At 45.4% G+C, this 17,979-nt stretch overlaps 1 protein-coding gene across 1 annotated transcript in view; it reads left to right on the forward strand.

Moving 5' to 3' along the window:
• LOC110536864 (A-kinase anchor protein 2) overlaps positions 1-17,979 on the forward strand; it is a 219,385-nt gene that overhangs the window by 100,596 nt on the left and 100,810 nt on the right. Inside the window, exon 5 of the mRNA XM_036936737.1 lies at positions 15,508-15,622. Within this exon, the coding sequence (XP_036792632.1) occupies positions 15,508-15,622 (115 nt within the window). The remainder of the gene's footprint in view (positions 1-15,507; positions 15,623-17,979) is intronic.

Here is a 17,979-nt window from a genome sequence, read left to right on the forward strand (position 1 = left end):
GTGTGCAGTGTGATGGCGATTTGCATCGTCTGTGGACCTATTGGTGCGGTAAGCACATTGAAGTGGGTCTAGGGTGTCAGGTAAGGAAGAGGATCCTTAACTAGCCTCTCACAGCACTTCATGATGACAGAAGTGAGTGCTACGGGGCGATAGTAATTTAATTCAGTTACCTTTGCTTTCTTGGGAACAGGAACAATGGTGGACATCTTGAAGCATGTGGGGACAGCAGACTGGGATAGGGAGAGATTGAATATGTCCGTAAACACTCCAGCCAGCTGGTCTGTGCATGCTCTGAGGACGCGGCTGAGGATGCCGTCTGGGGCCTTGTGAGGTTTAACACGCTTAAATATCTTACTCACATCAGCCACAGAGAGTGGTGGGAGAGTGGAGGGAGAGTGGGGGGAGAGTGAGAAAGTGTAGGGAGAGTGGGGGGAGAGTGGGAGAGTGGTGGGAGAGTGGAGGGAAAGTGGGGGGAGAGTGAGAGAGTGGAGGGAGAGTGGGGGGAGAGTGAGAGAGTGGAGGGAGAGTTGGAGAGAGGAAGGAGAGTGGGAGAGTGGAGGGAGAGTGGGAGTGTGGAGGGAGAGTGGAGGGAGAGTGGAGGGAGAGTTGGAGAGAGGAAGGAGAGTGGGAGAGTGGAGGGAGAGTAGAGGGAGAGTGGGAGAGTGGAGGGAGAGTGGAGGGAGTGGAGGGAGAGTGGAGGGAGAGTGGAGGGAGAGTGGAGGGAGAGTGGGAGAGAGGAGGGAGAGTCGAGGGAGAGTGGAGGGAGAGTGGAGGGAGAGTGGGAGAGAGGAGGGAGAGTCGAGGGAGAGTGGAGGGAGAGTCGAGGGAGAGTGGGAGAGAGGAGGGAGAGTGGAGGGAGAGTGGAGGGAGAGTCGAGGGAGAGTGGGAGAGTCAAGGGAGAGTCGAGGGAGAGTGGAGGGAGAGTGGAGGGAGAGTGGGAGAGAGGAGGGAGAGTCGAGGGAGAGTGGAGGGAGAGTGGAGGGAGAGTGGAGGGAGAGTGGGAGAGAGGAGGGAGAGTCGAGGGAGAGTGGAGGGAGAGTCGAGGGAGAGTGGAGGGAGAGTGGGAGAGAGGAGGGAGAGTCGAGGGAGAGTCGAGGGAGAGAGGAGGGAGAGTCGAGGGAGAGTCGAGGGAGAGTCGAGGGAGAGTGGAGGGAGAGTGGAGGGAGAGTCGAGGGAGAGTGGAGGGAGAGTCGAGGGAGAGTGGAGGGAGAGTGGAGGGAGAGTGGAGGGAGAGTCGAGGGAGAGTGGAGGGAGAGTGGAGGGAGCGTGGAGGGAGAGTCGAGGGAGCATAAAAAGTGAAAGTGAGAAAAAAAAGGGGAGAGAGGAAAGAGAGGAAAGAGATAACTTTGACCTCTGACCACAGAGAGGATGTTTGTGTTTTCAACACGGTGGTCTTTGTCGTGTTGTTATTGTTTGTGAGTTGTCTTTGACCATGTTGGTATTGACCAGGGGAGTTGAATTTATTTATTTATTTGTATGTACTTATTTAACTTCTAGACAAGTCAGTTAACAACAAATTCTTATTTACAATGACAGCCAACTCTGGCCAAACCTGGACGACGCTTGGCCAACTGTGAGCCACCTTATGGCACTCCCAATCATGGCCTTGTTCACGGGTGCAGATGTTGGTGTTGAAGACGGGGGTGCAGATGTTGGTATTCACCACGGGGGTGTAGATGTTGGTATTGACCACGGGGGTGCAGATGTTGGTATTCACCACGGGGGTGCAGATGTTGGTATTGACCACGGGGGTGCAGATGTTGGTATTCACCACGGGGGTGTAGATGTTGGTATTGACCACGGGGGTGCAGATGTTGGTATTCACCACGGGGGTGCAGATGTTGGTGTTGAAGACGGGGGTGCAGATGTTGGTATTCACCACGGGGGTGTAGATGTTGGTATTGACCACGGGGGTGCAGATGTTGGTATTCACCACGGGGGTGCAGATGTTGGTATTGACCACGGGGGTGCAGATGTTGGTATTGACCACGGGGGTGCAGATGTTGGTATTGACCACGGGGGTGCAGATGTTGGTATTCACCACGGGGGTGCAGATGTTGGTATTGGTTGGTATAGGTTGGTTGGCATAGGGCTCTGGTCTAAAGTAGTGTACTATATAAGGAATCGGGTTCTATAGGGCTCTGGTCTAAAGTAGTGTACTATATAGGGAATAAGGCTCTGGTCTATAGTAGTGCACTATATAGGGAATAGGGTTCTATTGGGCTCTGGTCTAAAGTAGTGCACTATATAGGGAATAGGGCTCTGGTCTATAGTAGTGCACTATATAGGGAATAGGGCTCTGGTCTATAGTAGTGCACTATAGAGGGAATAGGGTGGACTAAGAGATGGAATCTTGGGAAGCCTCCTTGTTATTACTGACCATGGAACTTTTGAGGCATTCTAGAACCCTCTTGCACTATACAATGGCAGGAAATGACCAGGGAGGAGGCAGGGGGGGGGGGGGGGGGGGTTCCTCTGAACGATGCTTCCTGATTGGCTAGCCAGCAAAAATAATAACCCAAACCCAGGTCCTCTGGGATAAATGGAATGTGTGTGTGTGTGTGTGTGTGTGTGTGTGTGTGTGTGTGTGTGTGTGTGTGTGTGTGTGTGTGTGTGTGTGTGTGTGTGTGTGTGTGTGTGTGTGTGTGTGTGTGTGTGTGTGTGTCGGAAGTCGGAAGTCGGAAGTTTACATACACCTTAGCCAAATACATTTAAACTTCGTTTTTCACAATTCCTGACATTTAATCCTAGTAAAAATCCCTATTTTAGGTGAGTTAGGATCACCACTTTATTTTAAGAATGGGTACCTGACAGAGCCTGAGAGGATCTGCAGAGAAGAATGGGAGAAACTCCCCAAATACAGGTCGGCCATGCTTGTAGCGTCATACCCAAGGAGACTGGAGGCTGTAATCGCTGCCAAAGGTGCTTCAACAAAGTACTGAGTAAAGGGTCTGAATACTTATGTAAATGTAATATTTAATTTTTTTTTTTATACATTTGCAAAAATATCTAATAACCTGTTTTTGCTTGGTCATTATGGGGTGTTGTGTGTACTTTGAGGGGAAAAAAACAATGTAATCCATTTTAGAATAAGGCTGTAACGTAACAAAATGTGGATAAAGTGAAGGGGTTTGAATACTTTCCGAAGGCTCTGTGCCTAGTTACTTATTGGTTGTAAACAACGGAACACGGACTGATGTGGCTTGGGGGCTTGGTGGTAGAACTGTTTAGAAGCCTCTTGGACCTAAACTTGGCCCTCCAGTACCGCTTGCTGTGCGGTAGCAGAGAAATATACACGAACCAAAAGAAATATCCTCTGTATCAGGCTGAACCTGTCCTATCTGAACGGACACAGGTAGAGGTTAAGACTGGTACAGTCTCCCCCTGTCTAACAGGAGACCAGACAGGTAGAGGTTAAGACTGGTACAGAGGTAGAGGTTAAGCCTGTACAGCCTCCCCCTGTCTAACAGGAGACCAGACAGGTAGAGGTTAAGACTGGTACAGAGGTAGAGGTTAAGCCTGTACAGCCTCCCCCTGTCTAACAGGAGACCAGACAGGTAGAGGTTAAGACTGGTACAGTCTCCTCCTGTCTAACAGGAGACGAGACAGGTAGAGGTTAAGACTGGTACAGCCTCCCCCTGTCTAACAGGAGATCAGACAGGTAGAGGTTAAGCCTGTACAGCCTCCCCCTGTCTAACAGGAGATCAGGCAGGTAGAGGTTAAGCCTGTACAGCCTCCCCCTGTCTAACAGGATACCAGACAGGTTGAGGTTAAGACTGCTACAGTCTCCCCCTGTCTAACAGGAGACCAGACAGGTAGAGGTTAAAACTGGTACAGAGGTAGAGGTTAAGCTTGTACAGCCTCCCCCTGTCTAACAGGATACCAGACAGGTAGAGGTTAAGACTGTCCAGCCTACCCCTGTCTAACAGGAGACCAGACAGGTAGAGGTTAAGACTGCTACAGTCTCCCCCTGTCTAACAGGAGACCAGACAGGTAGAGGTTAAGACTGTTACAGAGGTAGAGGTTAAGACTGGTACAGCCTCCCCCTGTCTAACAGGAGACCAGACAGGTAGAGGTTAAAACTGCTACAGCCTTCCCTGTCTAACAGGAGATCAGACAGGTAAAGGTTAAGACTGGTACAGAGGTAGAGGTTAAGACTGGTACAGCCTTCCCCTGTCTAACAGGAGACCAGACAGGTAGAGGTTAAGACTGGTACCGCCTCCCCCTGTCTAATAGGAGATCAGACAGGTAGAGGTTAAAACTGGTACAGCCTCCCCCTGTCTAACAGGAGATCAGACAGGTGAAGGTTAAGACTGGTACAGAGGTAGAGGTTAAGACTGGTACCGCCTCCCCCTGTCTAATAGGAGATCAGACAGGTAGAGGTTAAAACTGGTACAGCCTCCCCCTGTCTAACAGGAGATCAGACAGGTAAAGGTTAAGACTGGTACAGAGGTAGAGGTTAAGACTGGTACAGCCTTCCCCTGTCTAACAAGAGATCAGACAGGTAGAGGTTAAGACTGGTACAGAGGTAGAGGTTAAGACTGTACAGCCTCCCCCTGTCTAACAGGAGATCAGACAGGTAGAGGTTAAAACTGGTACAGTCAGTACATGGTAGCCTGTCCTCCCCCAATTAAGGTGCCGCCAGCCTCCTGTGATTAAACTGTCATTTTATCTTATTCAACGTTTTGACTCCAAAGCGGAAGAGCGCAGGCCACGTAACATATTTAGAGGCGCACCGAGGCGCAGGCGCTCCTATTACGCACAACCACAATGACGCGGGAATCAGACACACGGAACTCCGACATAAACCCGGGGTAAATGAGGAAAGGAAACTATACGTTGAATTAAATGAGTCTTGCGAACGTTCACGTGCACAATAAACATCGCGCCCCCCTCAGAGGGTAAGGTAATGGTTGGCTAAGTGAAAATGTATTCCAGGCCTAACCAATCACGAGACAGAAAGGTCTATGTGTTGTAATAAACGGTACGTGGAGGGAATGATGAAATGCTCCCCAATTACTGTGGCATTGGATGGAGTGATGAAATGCTCCCCAATTACTGTGGCATTGGATGGAATGACGAAATGCTCCCCAATTACTGTGGTATTTGATGGAGTGATGAAATGCTCCCCAATTACTGTGGTATTGGATGGAGTGATGAAATGCTCCCCAATTACTGTGGTATTGGATGGAATTATGAAATGCTCCCCAATTACTGTGGTATTGGATGGAATGATGAAATGCTCCCCAATTACTGTGGTATTGGATGGAGTGATGAAATGCTCCCCAATTACTGTGGCATTGGATGGAATGATGAAATGCTCCCCAATTACTGTGGTATTGGATGGAGTGATGAAATGCTCCCCAATTACTGTGGTATTGGATGGAATGATGAAATGCTCCCCAATTACTGTGGTATTGGATGGAGTGATGAAATGCTCCCCAATTACTGTGGTATTGGATGGAATGATGAAATGCTCCCCAATTACTGTGGTATTGGATGGAGTGATGAAATGCTCCCCAATTACTGTGGTATTGGATGGAATGATGAAATGCTCCCCAATTACTGTGGTATTGGATGGAATGACGAAATGCTCCCCAATTACTGTGGTATTGGATGGAGTGATGAAATGCTCCCCAATTACTGGGGTATTGGATGGAGTGATGAAATGCTCCCCAATTACTGTGGCATTGGATGGAGTGATGAAATGCTCCCCAATTACTGTGGCATTGGATGGAATGATGAAATGCTCCCCAATTACTGTGGTATTGGATGGAGTGATGAAATGCTCCCCAATTACTGTGGTATTGGATGGAATGACGAAATGCTCCCCAATTACTGTGGTATTGGATGGAGTGATGAAATGCTCCCCAATTACTGTGGTATTGGATGGAATTATGAAATGCTCCCCAATTACTGTGGCATTGGATGGAGTGATGAAATGCTCCCCAATTACTGTGGTATTGGATGGAATGACGAAATGCTCCCCAATTACTGTGGTATTGGATGGAGTGATGAAATGCTCCCCAATTACTGTGGTATTGGATGGAATGATGAAATGCTCCCCAATTACTGTGGTATTGGATGGAGTGATGAAATGCTCCCCAATTACTGTGGTATTGGATGGAGTGATGAAATGCTCCCCAATTACTGTGGTATTGGATGGAATGATGAAATGCTCCCCAATTACTGTGGTATTGGATGGAGTGATGAAATGCTCCCCAATTACTGTGGCATTGGATGGAATGATGAAATGCTCCCCAATTACTGTGGTATTGGATGGAATGATGAAATGCTCCCCAATTACTGTGGTATTGGATGGAATGATGAAATGCTCCCCAATTACTGTGGTATTGGATGGAGTGATGAAATGCTCCCCAATTACTGTGGTATTGGATGGAATGATGAAATGCTCCCCAATTACTGTGGTATTGGATGGAGTGATGAAATGCTCCCCAATTACTGTGGTATTGGATGGAGTGATGAAATGCTCCCCAATTACTGTGGTATTGGATGGAGTGATGAAATGCTCCCCAATTACTGTGGTATTGGATGGAATGATGAAATGCTCCCCAATTACTGTGGTATTGGATGGAGTGATGAAATGCTCCCCAATTACTGTGGCATTGGATGGAATGATGAAATGCTCCCCAATTACTGTGGTATTGGATGGAATGATGAAATGCTCCCCAATTACTGTGGTATTGGATGGAATGATGAAATGCTCCCCAATTACTGTGGTATTGGATGGAGTGATGAAATGCTCCCCAATTACTGTGGTATTGGATGGAATGATGAAATGCTCCCCAATTACTGTGGTATTGGATGGAATGACGAAATGCTCCCCAATTACTGTGGTATTGGATAGAGTGATGAAATGCTCCCCAATTACTGTGGTATTGGATGGAGTGATGAAATGCTCCCCAATTACTGTGGTATTGGATGGAATGATGAAATGCTCCCCAATTACTGTGGTATTGGATGGAGTGATGAAATGCTCCCCAATTACTGTGGCATTGGATGGAATGATGAAATGCTCCCCAATTACTGTGGTATTGGATGGAATGATGAAATGCTCCCCAATTACTGTGGTATTGGATGGAGTGATGAAATGCTCCCCAATTACTGTGGTATTGGATGGAATGACGAAATGCTCCCCAATTACTGTGGTATTGGATGGAGTGATGAAATGCTCCCCAATTACTGTGGTATTGGATGGAATTATGAAATGCTCCCCAATTACTGTGGTATTGGATGGAGTGATGAAATGCTCCCCAATTACTGTGGTATTGGATGGAATGACGAAATGCTCCCCAATTACTGTGGTATTGGATGGAGTGATGAAATGCTCCCCAATTACTGGGGTATTGGATGGAATGATGAAATGCTCCCCAATTACTGGGGTATTGGATGGAGTGATGAAATTCTCCCCAATTACTGTGGCATTGGATGGAGTGATGAAATGCTCCCCAATTACTGTGGCATTGGATGGAATGATGAAATGCTCCCCAATTACTGTGGTATTGGATGGAGTGATGAAATGCTCCCCAATTACTGTGGTATTGGATGGAGTGATGAAATGCTCCCCAATTACTGTGGTATTGGATGGAATGATGAAATGCTCCCCAATTACTGTGGTATTGGATGGAGTGATGAAATGCTCCCCAATTACTGTGGTATTGGATGGAGTGATGAAATGCTCCCCAATTACTGTGGTATTGGATGGAATGATGAAATGCTCCCCAATTACTGTGGTATTGGATGGAGTGATGAAATGCTCCCCAATTACTGTGGCATTGGATGGAATGATGAAATGCTCCCCAATTACTGTGGTATTGGATGGAATGATGAAATGCTCCCCAATTACTGTGGTATTGGATGGAATGATGAAATGCTCCCCAATTACTGTGGTATTGGATGGAGTGATGAAATGCTCCCCAATTACTGTGGTATTGGATGGAATGATGAAATGCTCCCCAATTACTGTGGTATTGGATGGAGTGATGAAATGCTCCCCAATTACTGTGGTATTGGATGGAGTGATGAAATGCTCCCCAATTACTGTGGTATTGGATGGAGTGATGAAATGCTCCCCAATTACTGTGGTATTGGATGGAATGATGAAATGCTCCCCAATTACTGTGGTATTGGATGGAGTGATGAAATGCTCCCCAATTACTGTGGCATTGGATGGAATGATGAAATGCTCCCCAATTACTGTGGTATTGGATGGAATGATGAAATGCTCCCCAATTACTGTGGTATTGGATGGAATGATGAAATGCTCCCCAATTACTGTGGTATTGGATGGAGTGATGAAATGCTCCCCAATTACTGTGGTATTGGATGGAATGATGAAATGCTCCCCAATTACTGTGGTATTGGATGGAATGACGAAATGCTCCCCAATTACTGTGGTATTGGATAGAGTGATGAAATGCTCCCCAATTACTGTGGTATTGGATGGAGTGATGAAATGCTCCCCAATTACTGTGGTATTGGATGGAATGATGAAATGCTCCCCAATTACTGTGGTATTGGATGGAGTGATGAAATGCTCCCCAATTACTGTGGCATTGGATGGAATGATGAAATGCTCCCCAATTACTGTGGTATTGGATGGAATGATGAAATGCTCCCCAATTACTGTGGAATTGGATGGAATGATGAAATGCTCCCCAATTACTGTGGTATTGGATGGAGTGATGAAATGCTCCCCAATTACTGTGGTATTGGATGGAATGATGAAATGCTCCCCAATTACTGTGGTATTGGATGGAATGACGAAATGCTCCCCAATTACTGTGGTATTGGATGGAATGACGAAATGCTCCCCAATTACTGTGGTATTGGATGGAGTGATGAAATGGTCCCCAATTACTGTGGTATTGGATGGAATGATGAAATGCTCCCCAATTACTGGGGTATTGGAGGGAGTGATGAAATGCTCCCCAATTACTGTGGTATTGGATGGAGTGATGAAATGCTCCCCAATTACTGGGGTATTGGAGGGAGTGATGAAATGCTCCCCAATTACTGTGGTATTGGAGGGAGTGATGAAATGCTCCCCAATTACTGGGGTATTGGAGGGAGTGATGAAATGCTCCCCAATTACTGGGGTATTGGAGGGAGTGATGAAATGCTCCCCAATTACTGTGGTATTGGATGGAGTGATGAAATGGTCCCCAATTACTGTGGTATTGGATGGAATGACGAAATGCTCCCCAATTACTGTGGTATTGGATGGAGTGATGAAATGCTCCCCAATTACTGTGGTATTGGATGGAGTGATGAAATGCTCCCCAATTACTGTGGTATTGGATGGAGTGATGAAATGCTCCCCAATTACTGTGGTATTGGATGGAGTGATGAAATGCTCCCCAATTACTGTGGTATTGGATGGAATGATGAAATGCTCCCAAATTACTGTGGTATTGGATGGAATGATGAAATGCTCCCCAATTACTGTGGTATTGGATGGAATGATGAAATGCTCCCCAATTACTGTGGTATTGGATGGAATGATGAAATGCTCCCCAATTACTGTGGTATTGGATGGAATGATGAAATGCTCCCCAATTACTGTGGTATTGGATGGAGTGATGAAATGCTCCCCAATTACTGTGGTATTGGATGGAGTGATGAAATGCTCCCCAATTACTGTGGTATTGGATGGAGTGATGAAATGCTCCCCAATTACTGGGGTATTGGATGGAGTGATGAAATGCTCCCCAATTACTGGGGTATTGGAGGGAGTGATGAAATGCTCCCCAATTACTGTGGTATTGGATGGAGTGATGAAATGCTCCCCAATTACTGGTGTATTGGATGGAATGATGAAATGCTCCCCAATTACTGGGGTATTGGAGGGAGTGATGAAATGCTCCCCAATTACTGGGGTATTGGAGGGAGTGATGAAATGCTCCCCAATTACTGTGGTATTGGATGGAATGATGAAATGCTCCCCAATTACTGTGGTATTGGATGGAATGATGAAATGCTCCCCAATTACTGTGGTATTGGATGGAATGACGAAATGCTCCCCAATTACTGGGGTATTGGAGGGAGTGATGAAATGCTCCCCAATTACTGGGGTATTGGAGGGAGTGATGAAATGCTCCCCAATTACTGTGGTATTGGATGGAATGATGAAATGCTCCCCAATTACTGGGGTATTGGATGGAGTGATGAAATGCTCCCCAATTACTGTGGTATTGGATGGAATGATGAAATGCTCCCCAATTACTGTGGTATTGGATGGAATGACAAAATGCTCCCCAGTTACTGTGGTATTGGATGGAGTGATGAAATGCTCCCCAATTACTGTGGTATTGGATGGAGTGATGAAATGCTCCCCAATTACTGTGGTATTGGATGGAATGATGAAATGCTCCCCAATTACTGTGGTATTGGATGGAGTGATGAAATGCTCCCCAATTACTGTGGCATTGGATGGAATGATGAAATGCTCCCCAATTACTGTGGTATTGGATGGAATGATGAAATGCTCCCCAATTACTGTGGAATTGGATGGAATGATGAAATGCTCCCCAATTACTGTGGTATTGGATGGAGTGATGAAATGCTCCCCAATTACTGTGGTATTGGATGGAGTGATGAAATGCTCCCCAATTACTGTGGTATTGGATGGAATGACGAAATGCTCCCCAATTACTGTGGTATTGGATGGAGTGATGAAATGCTCCCCAATTACTGTGGTATTGGATGGAGTGATGAAATGCTCCCCAATTACTGTGGTATTGGATGGAGTGATGAAATGCTCCCCAATTACTGTGGTATTGGATGGAGTGATGAAATGCTCCCCAATTACTGTGGTATTGGATGGAATGATGAAATGCTCCCAAATTACTGTGGTATTGGATGGAATGATGAAATGCTCCCCAATTACTGTGGTATTGGATGGAATGATGAAATGCTCCCCAATTACTGTGGTATTGGATGGAATGATGAAATGCTCCCCAATTACTGTGGTATTGGATGGAATGATGAAATGCTCCCCAATTACTGTGGTATTGGATGGAGTGATGAAATGCTCCCCAATTACTGTGGTATTGGATGGAGTGATGAAATGCTCCCCAATTACTGTGGTATTGGATGGAGTGATGAAATGCTCCCCAATTACTGGGGTATTGGATGGAATGATGAAATGCTCCCCAATTACTGGGGTATTGGAGGGAGTGATGAAATGCTCCCCAATTACTGTGGTATTGGATGGAGTGATGAAATGCTCCCCAATTACTGGTGTATTGGATGGAATGATGAAATGCTCCCCAATTACTGGGGTATTGGAGGGAGTGATGAAATGCTCCCCAATTACTGTGGTATTGGATGGAATGACGAAATGCTCCCCAATTACTGGGGTATTGGAGGGAGTGATGAAATGCTCCCCAATTACTGGGGTATTGGAGGGAGTGATGAAATGCTCCCCAATTACTGTGGTATTGGATGGAGTGATGAAATGCTCCCCAATTACTGTGGTATTGGATGGAGTGATGAAATGCTCCCCAATTACTGGGGTATTGGATGGAATGATGAAATGCTCCCCAATTACTGGGGTATTGGAGGGAGTGTTGAAATGCTCCCCAATTACTGTGGTATTGGATGGAGTGATGAAATGCTCCCCAATTACTGTGGTATTGGATGGAATGATGAAATGCTCCCCAATTACTGTGGTATTGGATGGAATGATGAAATGCTCCCCAATTACTGTGGTATTGGATGGAATGACGAAATGCTCCCCAATTACTGGGGTATTGGAGGGAGTGATGAAATGCTCCCCAATTACTGGGGTATTGGAGGGAGTGATGAAATGCTCCCCAATTACTGTGGTATTGGATGGAATGATGAAATGCTCCCCAATTACTGGGGTATTGGATGGAGTGATGAAATGCTCCCCAATTACTGTGGTATTGGATGGACCATAGATTTACCACATGGGACCTATGCATTTAAACGTGTGAAAGCAACAGCCATCTTTCAACAAGAGAACAATGCGCTCTCCACTGGCTGGAGTTTGGTGAGTCTATGGTGGGTCTATGCTGGGTCTATGGTGGGTCTATGGTGGGTCTATGGTGGGTCTATACTGGGTCTATGGTGGGTCTATGGTGGGTCTATGGTGGGTCTATGGTGGGTCTATGGTGGGTCTATACTGGGTCTATACTGAGTCTATGGTGGGTCTATGGTGGGTCTATGGTGGGTCTATGGTGGGTCTATGGTGGGTCTATATTGAGTCTATACTGAGTCTATGTTGAGTCTATACTGGGTCTATACTGTGTCTATACTGAGTCTATATACTGAGTCTATTGTGGGTCTATACTGGGTCTATACTGAGTCTATGGTGGATCTATACTGAGTCTATGGTGGGTCTATACTGGGTCTCTACTGGGTCTATAATGGGTCTATGGTGGGTCTATGGTGAGTCTATACTGAGTCTGTGGTGGGTCTATGGTGGGTCTATACTGGGTCTATACTGGGTCTATGGTATGTCTATTGTGGGTCTATGATGGGTCTATACAGGGTCTATGGTGGGTCTATACTGAGTCTATACTGAGTCTATGGTGGGTCTATACTGGGTCTATGGTGGGTCTATGGTGGGTATTTACTGAGTCTATGGTGGGTCTATGGTGGGTCTATGGTGAGTCTATGGTGGGTCTATGGTGAGTCTATGGTGGGTCTATGGTGGGTCTATAGTGGGTCTATATTGGGTCTATGATGGGTCTATACTGGGTCTATACTGAGTCTATAGTGGGTCTATGGTGGGTCTACACTGGGTCTATGGTGGGTCTATACTGAGTCTATACTGAGTCTATGGTGGGTCTATACTGAGTCTATGGTGGGTCTATACTGAGTCTATGGTGTGTCTATACTGAGTCTATGGTGGGTCTATACTGAGTCTATGGTGGGTCTATACTGAGTCTATGGTGGGTCATTACTGAGTCTATTGTGGGTCTAAGGTGGGTCTATACTGAGTCTATGGTGGGTCTATACTGAGTCTATAGTTTGTCTAAGGTGGGTCTATACTGAGTCTATGGTGGGTCTACACTGAGTCTATGGTGGGTCTATACTGAGTCTATGGTGGGTCTATGGTGGGTCTATGGTGGGTCTATGGTGGGTCTATGGTGGGTCTACGGTGGGTCTATACTTGGTCTATGGTGGGTCTATACTGGGTCTATACTGAGTCTATGGTGGGTCTATGGTGGGTCTATGGTGGGTCTATGGTGGGTCTATGGTGGGTCTATGGTGGGTCTATACTGGGTCTATACTGAGTCTATGGTGGGTCTATGGTGGGTCTATGGTGGGTCTATGGTGGGTCTATGGTGGGTCTATGGTGGGTCTATATTGAGTCTATACTGAGTCTATGTTGAGTCTATACTGGGTCTATACTGTGTCTATACTGAGTCTATACTGAGTCTATTGTGGGTCTATACTGGGTCTATACTGAATCTATGGTGGGTCTATGGTGGATCTATACTGGGTCTATACTGAGTCTATGGTGGATCTATTTTGAGTCTATGGTGGGTCTATATTGGGTCTATGGTGGGTCTATACTGGGTCTATGGTGGGTCTATACTGAGTCTATGGTGGATCTATACTGAGTCTATGGTGGGTCTATACTGGGTCTATACTGGGTCTATAATGGGTCTATGGTGGGTCTATGGTGAGTCTATACTGAGTCTGTGGTGGGTCTATGGTGGGTCTATACTGGGTCTATACTGGGTCTATGGTATGTCTATTGTGGGTCTATGGTGGGTCTATACAGGGTCTATGGTGGGTCTATACTGAGTCTATACTGAGTCTATGGTCGGTCTATACTGGGTCTATGGTGGGTCTATGGTGGGTATTTACTGAGTCTATGGTGGGTCTATGGTGGGTCTATGGTGAGTCTATGGTGGGTTCAAGGTGGGTCTATACTGGGTCTATACTGAGTCTATGGTGGGTCTATACTGAGTCTATGGTGGGTCTATGGTGGGTCTATGGTGGGTCTATAGTGGGTCTATATTGGGTCTATGATGGGTCTATACTGGGTCTATACTTTGTCTATAGTGGGTCTATGGTGGGTCTACACTGGGTCTATGGTGGGTCTATACTGAGTCTATACTGAGTCTATGGTGGGTCTATACTGAGTCTATGGTGGGTCTATACTGAGTCTATGGTGTGTCTATACTGAGTCTATGGTGGGTCTATACTGAGTCTATACTGAGTCTATGGTGGGTCTATACTGGGTCTATGGTGGGTCTATGGTGGGTATTTACTGAGTCTATGGTGGGTCTATGGTGGGTCTATGGTGAGTCTATGGTGGGTTCAAGGTGGGTCTATACTGGGTCTATACTGAGTCTATGGTGGGTCTATACTGAGTCTATGGTGGGTCTATGGTGGGTCTATGGTGGGTCTATAGTGGGTCTATATTGGGTCTATGATGGGTCTATACTGGGTCTATACTGAGTCTATAGTGGGTCTATGGTGGGTCTACACTGGGTCTATGGTGGGTCTATACTGAGTCTATACTGAGTCTATGGTGGGTCTATACTGAGTCTATGGTGGGTCTATACTGAGTCTATGGTGTGTCTATACTGAGTCTATGGTGGGTCTATACTGAGTCTATGGTGGGTCTATACTGAGTCTATGGTGGGTCTATACTGAGTCTATTGTGGGTCTAAGGTGGGTCTATACTGAGTCTATGGTGGGTCTATACTGAGTCTATGGTTTGTCTAAGGTGGGTCTATACTGAGTCTATGGTGGGTCTACACTGAGTCTATGGTGGGTCTATACTGAGTCTATGGTGGGTCTACGTTGAGTCTATGGTGCGTCTTCGCCACAGTAATAACTCATTTTAAACAAATTCCAATCAAAGTCATTACCAGTTAGGAGTGGCAGCTTTACACCAATCATAGCCATTACCAGAAAGGCATGGCCAATTTACACCAATCAGAGCCATTACCAGAAAGGCGTGGCCAATTTACACCAATCAGAGCCATTTCCAGAAAGGAGTGGCAGCTTTACACCAATCAGAGCCATTACCAGAAAGGCGTGGCCAATTTACACCAATCAGAGCCATTACCAGAAAGGCGTGGCCAATTTACACCAATAAGAGCCATTACCAGAAAGGCCTCCTGCTCATACTAACGCCACGTCACCACGTGTTGCTGTTCCATTGTTCCACACTGGATTTGGAGGAACAGAGAATGTGTTGTGTTTCTTCCTAACATGGTGGATTTTACCTTAACGAGGTCCGGAGCCTACTGCTTTTCTGTCCTACTTCATCATTCATGTCACACAGCTGGTGTCCCAGGTCTAAATCAGTCCCTGATTAGAGGGGAACAAGGACAAAAGGGTGGAACTGGCTTCAAGGTCCAGAGTGGAGTTTGACCACCCAAAAATACCAAGCCACTCATACGAAATAGTTGTAGTTAAAATCCTTTATTTGATCCATTTAGGATGATTAAAAATGTTTTTTTTCATGGTTTCTTTTTTGTTCTTTCATTGTAGGTTGGAGTCAGAGATTGGTCTGTTGGAGAGCGAGGAGTGTCAGATCTCAGCTAAAGAACAGATGCTCAGAGAGAGACTGAAGAAGACTGAGAGGTCCATAGAAGACCTACAGAAAGTAAGAGAATATTCATCTACACAGAGAGAGAGAGTGAACATTCATCTACACAGAGAGAGCGAGAACATTCATCTACACAGAGAGAGCGAGAACATTCATCTACACAGAGAGAGCGAGAACATTCATCAACACAGAGAGAGAGAACATTCATCTACACGCAGAGAGATAGAGAACATTAATCTACACAGACAGAGAAAGCGAGAGAGACAGAACATTCATCTACACAGAGCGAGAGAGAACATTCATCTACACAGAGAGAGTGAACATTCATCTACACAGAGAGAGTGAACATTCATCTACACAGATAGAGAGAGAACATTCATCTACACAGAGAGATAGAGAAGAGAGAACATACACAGAGAGAGCGAGAACATTCATCTACACAGAGAGTGAGAACATTCATCTACACAGAGAGAGTGAACATTCATCTACACAGAGAGAGAACATTCATCTACACAGAGAGATAGAGAAGAGAGAACATACACAGAGAGAGCGAGAACATTCATCTACACAGAGAGTGAGAACATTCATCTACACAGAGAGAGTGAACATTCATCTACACAGAGAGAGAGAACATTCATCTACACAGATAGAGAGAGAACATTCATCTACACAGAGAGTGAGAACATTCATCTACACAGAGAGAGTGAACATTCATCTACACAGAGAGAGAGAACATTCATCTACACAGAGAGATAGAGAAGAGAGAACATACACAGAGAGAGCGAGAACATTCATCTACACAGAGAGTGAGAACATTCATCTACACAGAGAGAGTGAACATTCATCTACACAGAGAGAGAGAACATTCATCTACACAGATAGAGAGAGAACATTCATCTACACAGAGAGAGAGAGAAGAGAGAACATACACAGAGAGAGCGAGAACATTCATCTACACAGAGAGTGAGAACATTCATCTACACAGAGAGAGAGAAAATTCATCTACACAGAGAGAGAGAGAACATTAATCTACACAGAGAGCGAGAGAGAGAGATAACATTCATCTACACAGAGAGAGAGAACATTAATCTACACAGATAGAGAGAGAACATTCATCTACACAGATAGAGCGAGAACATTCATCTACACAGAGAGTGAGAACATTCATCTACACAGAGAGAGTGAACATTCATCTACACAGAGAGTGAGAAAATTCATCTACACAGAGAGAGTGAACATTCATCTACACAGAGAGAGAGAACATTCATCTACACAGAGAGATAGAGAAGAGAGAACATACACAGAGAGAGCGAGAACATTCATCTACACAGAGAGTGAGAACATTCATCTACACAGAGAGAGTGAACATTCATCTACACAGAGAGAGAGAACATTCATCTACACAGATAGAGAGAGAACATTCATCTACACAGAGAGTGAGAACATTCATCTACACAGAGAGAGTGAACATTCATCTACACAGAGAGAGAGAACATTCATCTACACAGAGAGATAGAGAAGAGAGAACATACACAGAGAGAGCGAGAACATTCATCTACACAGAGAGTGAGAACATTCATCTACACAGAGAGAGTGAACATTCATCTACACAGAGAGAGAGAACATTCATCTACACAGATAGAGAAAGAACATTCATCTACACAGAGAGATAGAGAAGAGAGAACATACACAGAGAGAGCGAGAACATTCATCTACACAGAGAGTGAGAACATTCATCTACACAGAGAGAGAGAAAATTCATCTACACAGAGAGAGAGAGAACATTAATCTACACAGAGAGCGAGAGAGAGATAACATTCATCTACACAGAGAGAGAGAACATTAATCTACACAGATAGAGAGAGAACATTAATCTACACAGAGAGAGGGAGAGAACATTCATCTACACAGAAAGAGAGAGAGAGAGAGAACATTCATATACAGAGAGAGTGAGAGAACATACAGAGAGAGAGAGAACAGTCATCTACACAGAGAGAGAGAGAGAGAGAACATTCATATACAGAGAGAGTGAGAGAACATACAGAGAGAGAGAGAGAACAGTCATCTACAGAGAGAGAGAGAGAACATTCATCTACACAGAGAGAGAGAGAGAACATTCATCTACACAGAGAGAAAGAGAGAACATTCATCTACACAGAGAGAGCGAGAACATTCATCAACACAGAGAGAGAGAACATTCATCTACACGCAGAGAGATAGAGAACATTAATCTACACAGACAGAGAAAGCGAGAGAGACAGAACATTCATCTACACAGAGCGAGAGAGAACATTCATCTACACAGAGAGAGTGAACATTCATCTACACAGAGAGAGTGAACATTCATCTACACAGATAGAGAGAGAACATTCATCTACACAGAGAGATAGAGAAGAGAGAACATACACAGAGAG

This window comes from Oncorhynchus mykiss, chromosome 12 (genome assembly GCF_013265735.2).
Source record: "Oncorhynchus mykiss isolate Arlee chromosome 12, USDA_OmykA_1.1, whole genome shotgun sequence".
Taxonomy (NCBI): Eukaryota; Metazoa; Chordata; class Actinopteri; order Salmoniformes; family Salmonidae; genus Oncorhynchus; species Oncorhynchus mykiss.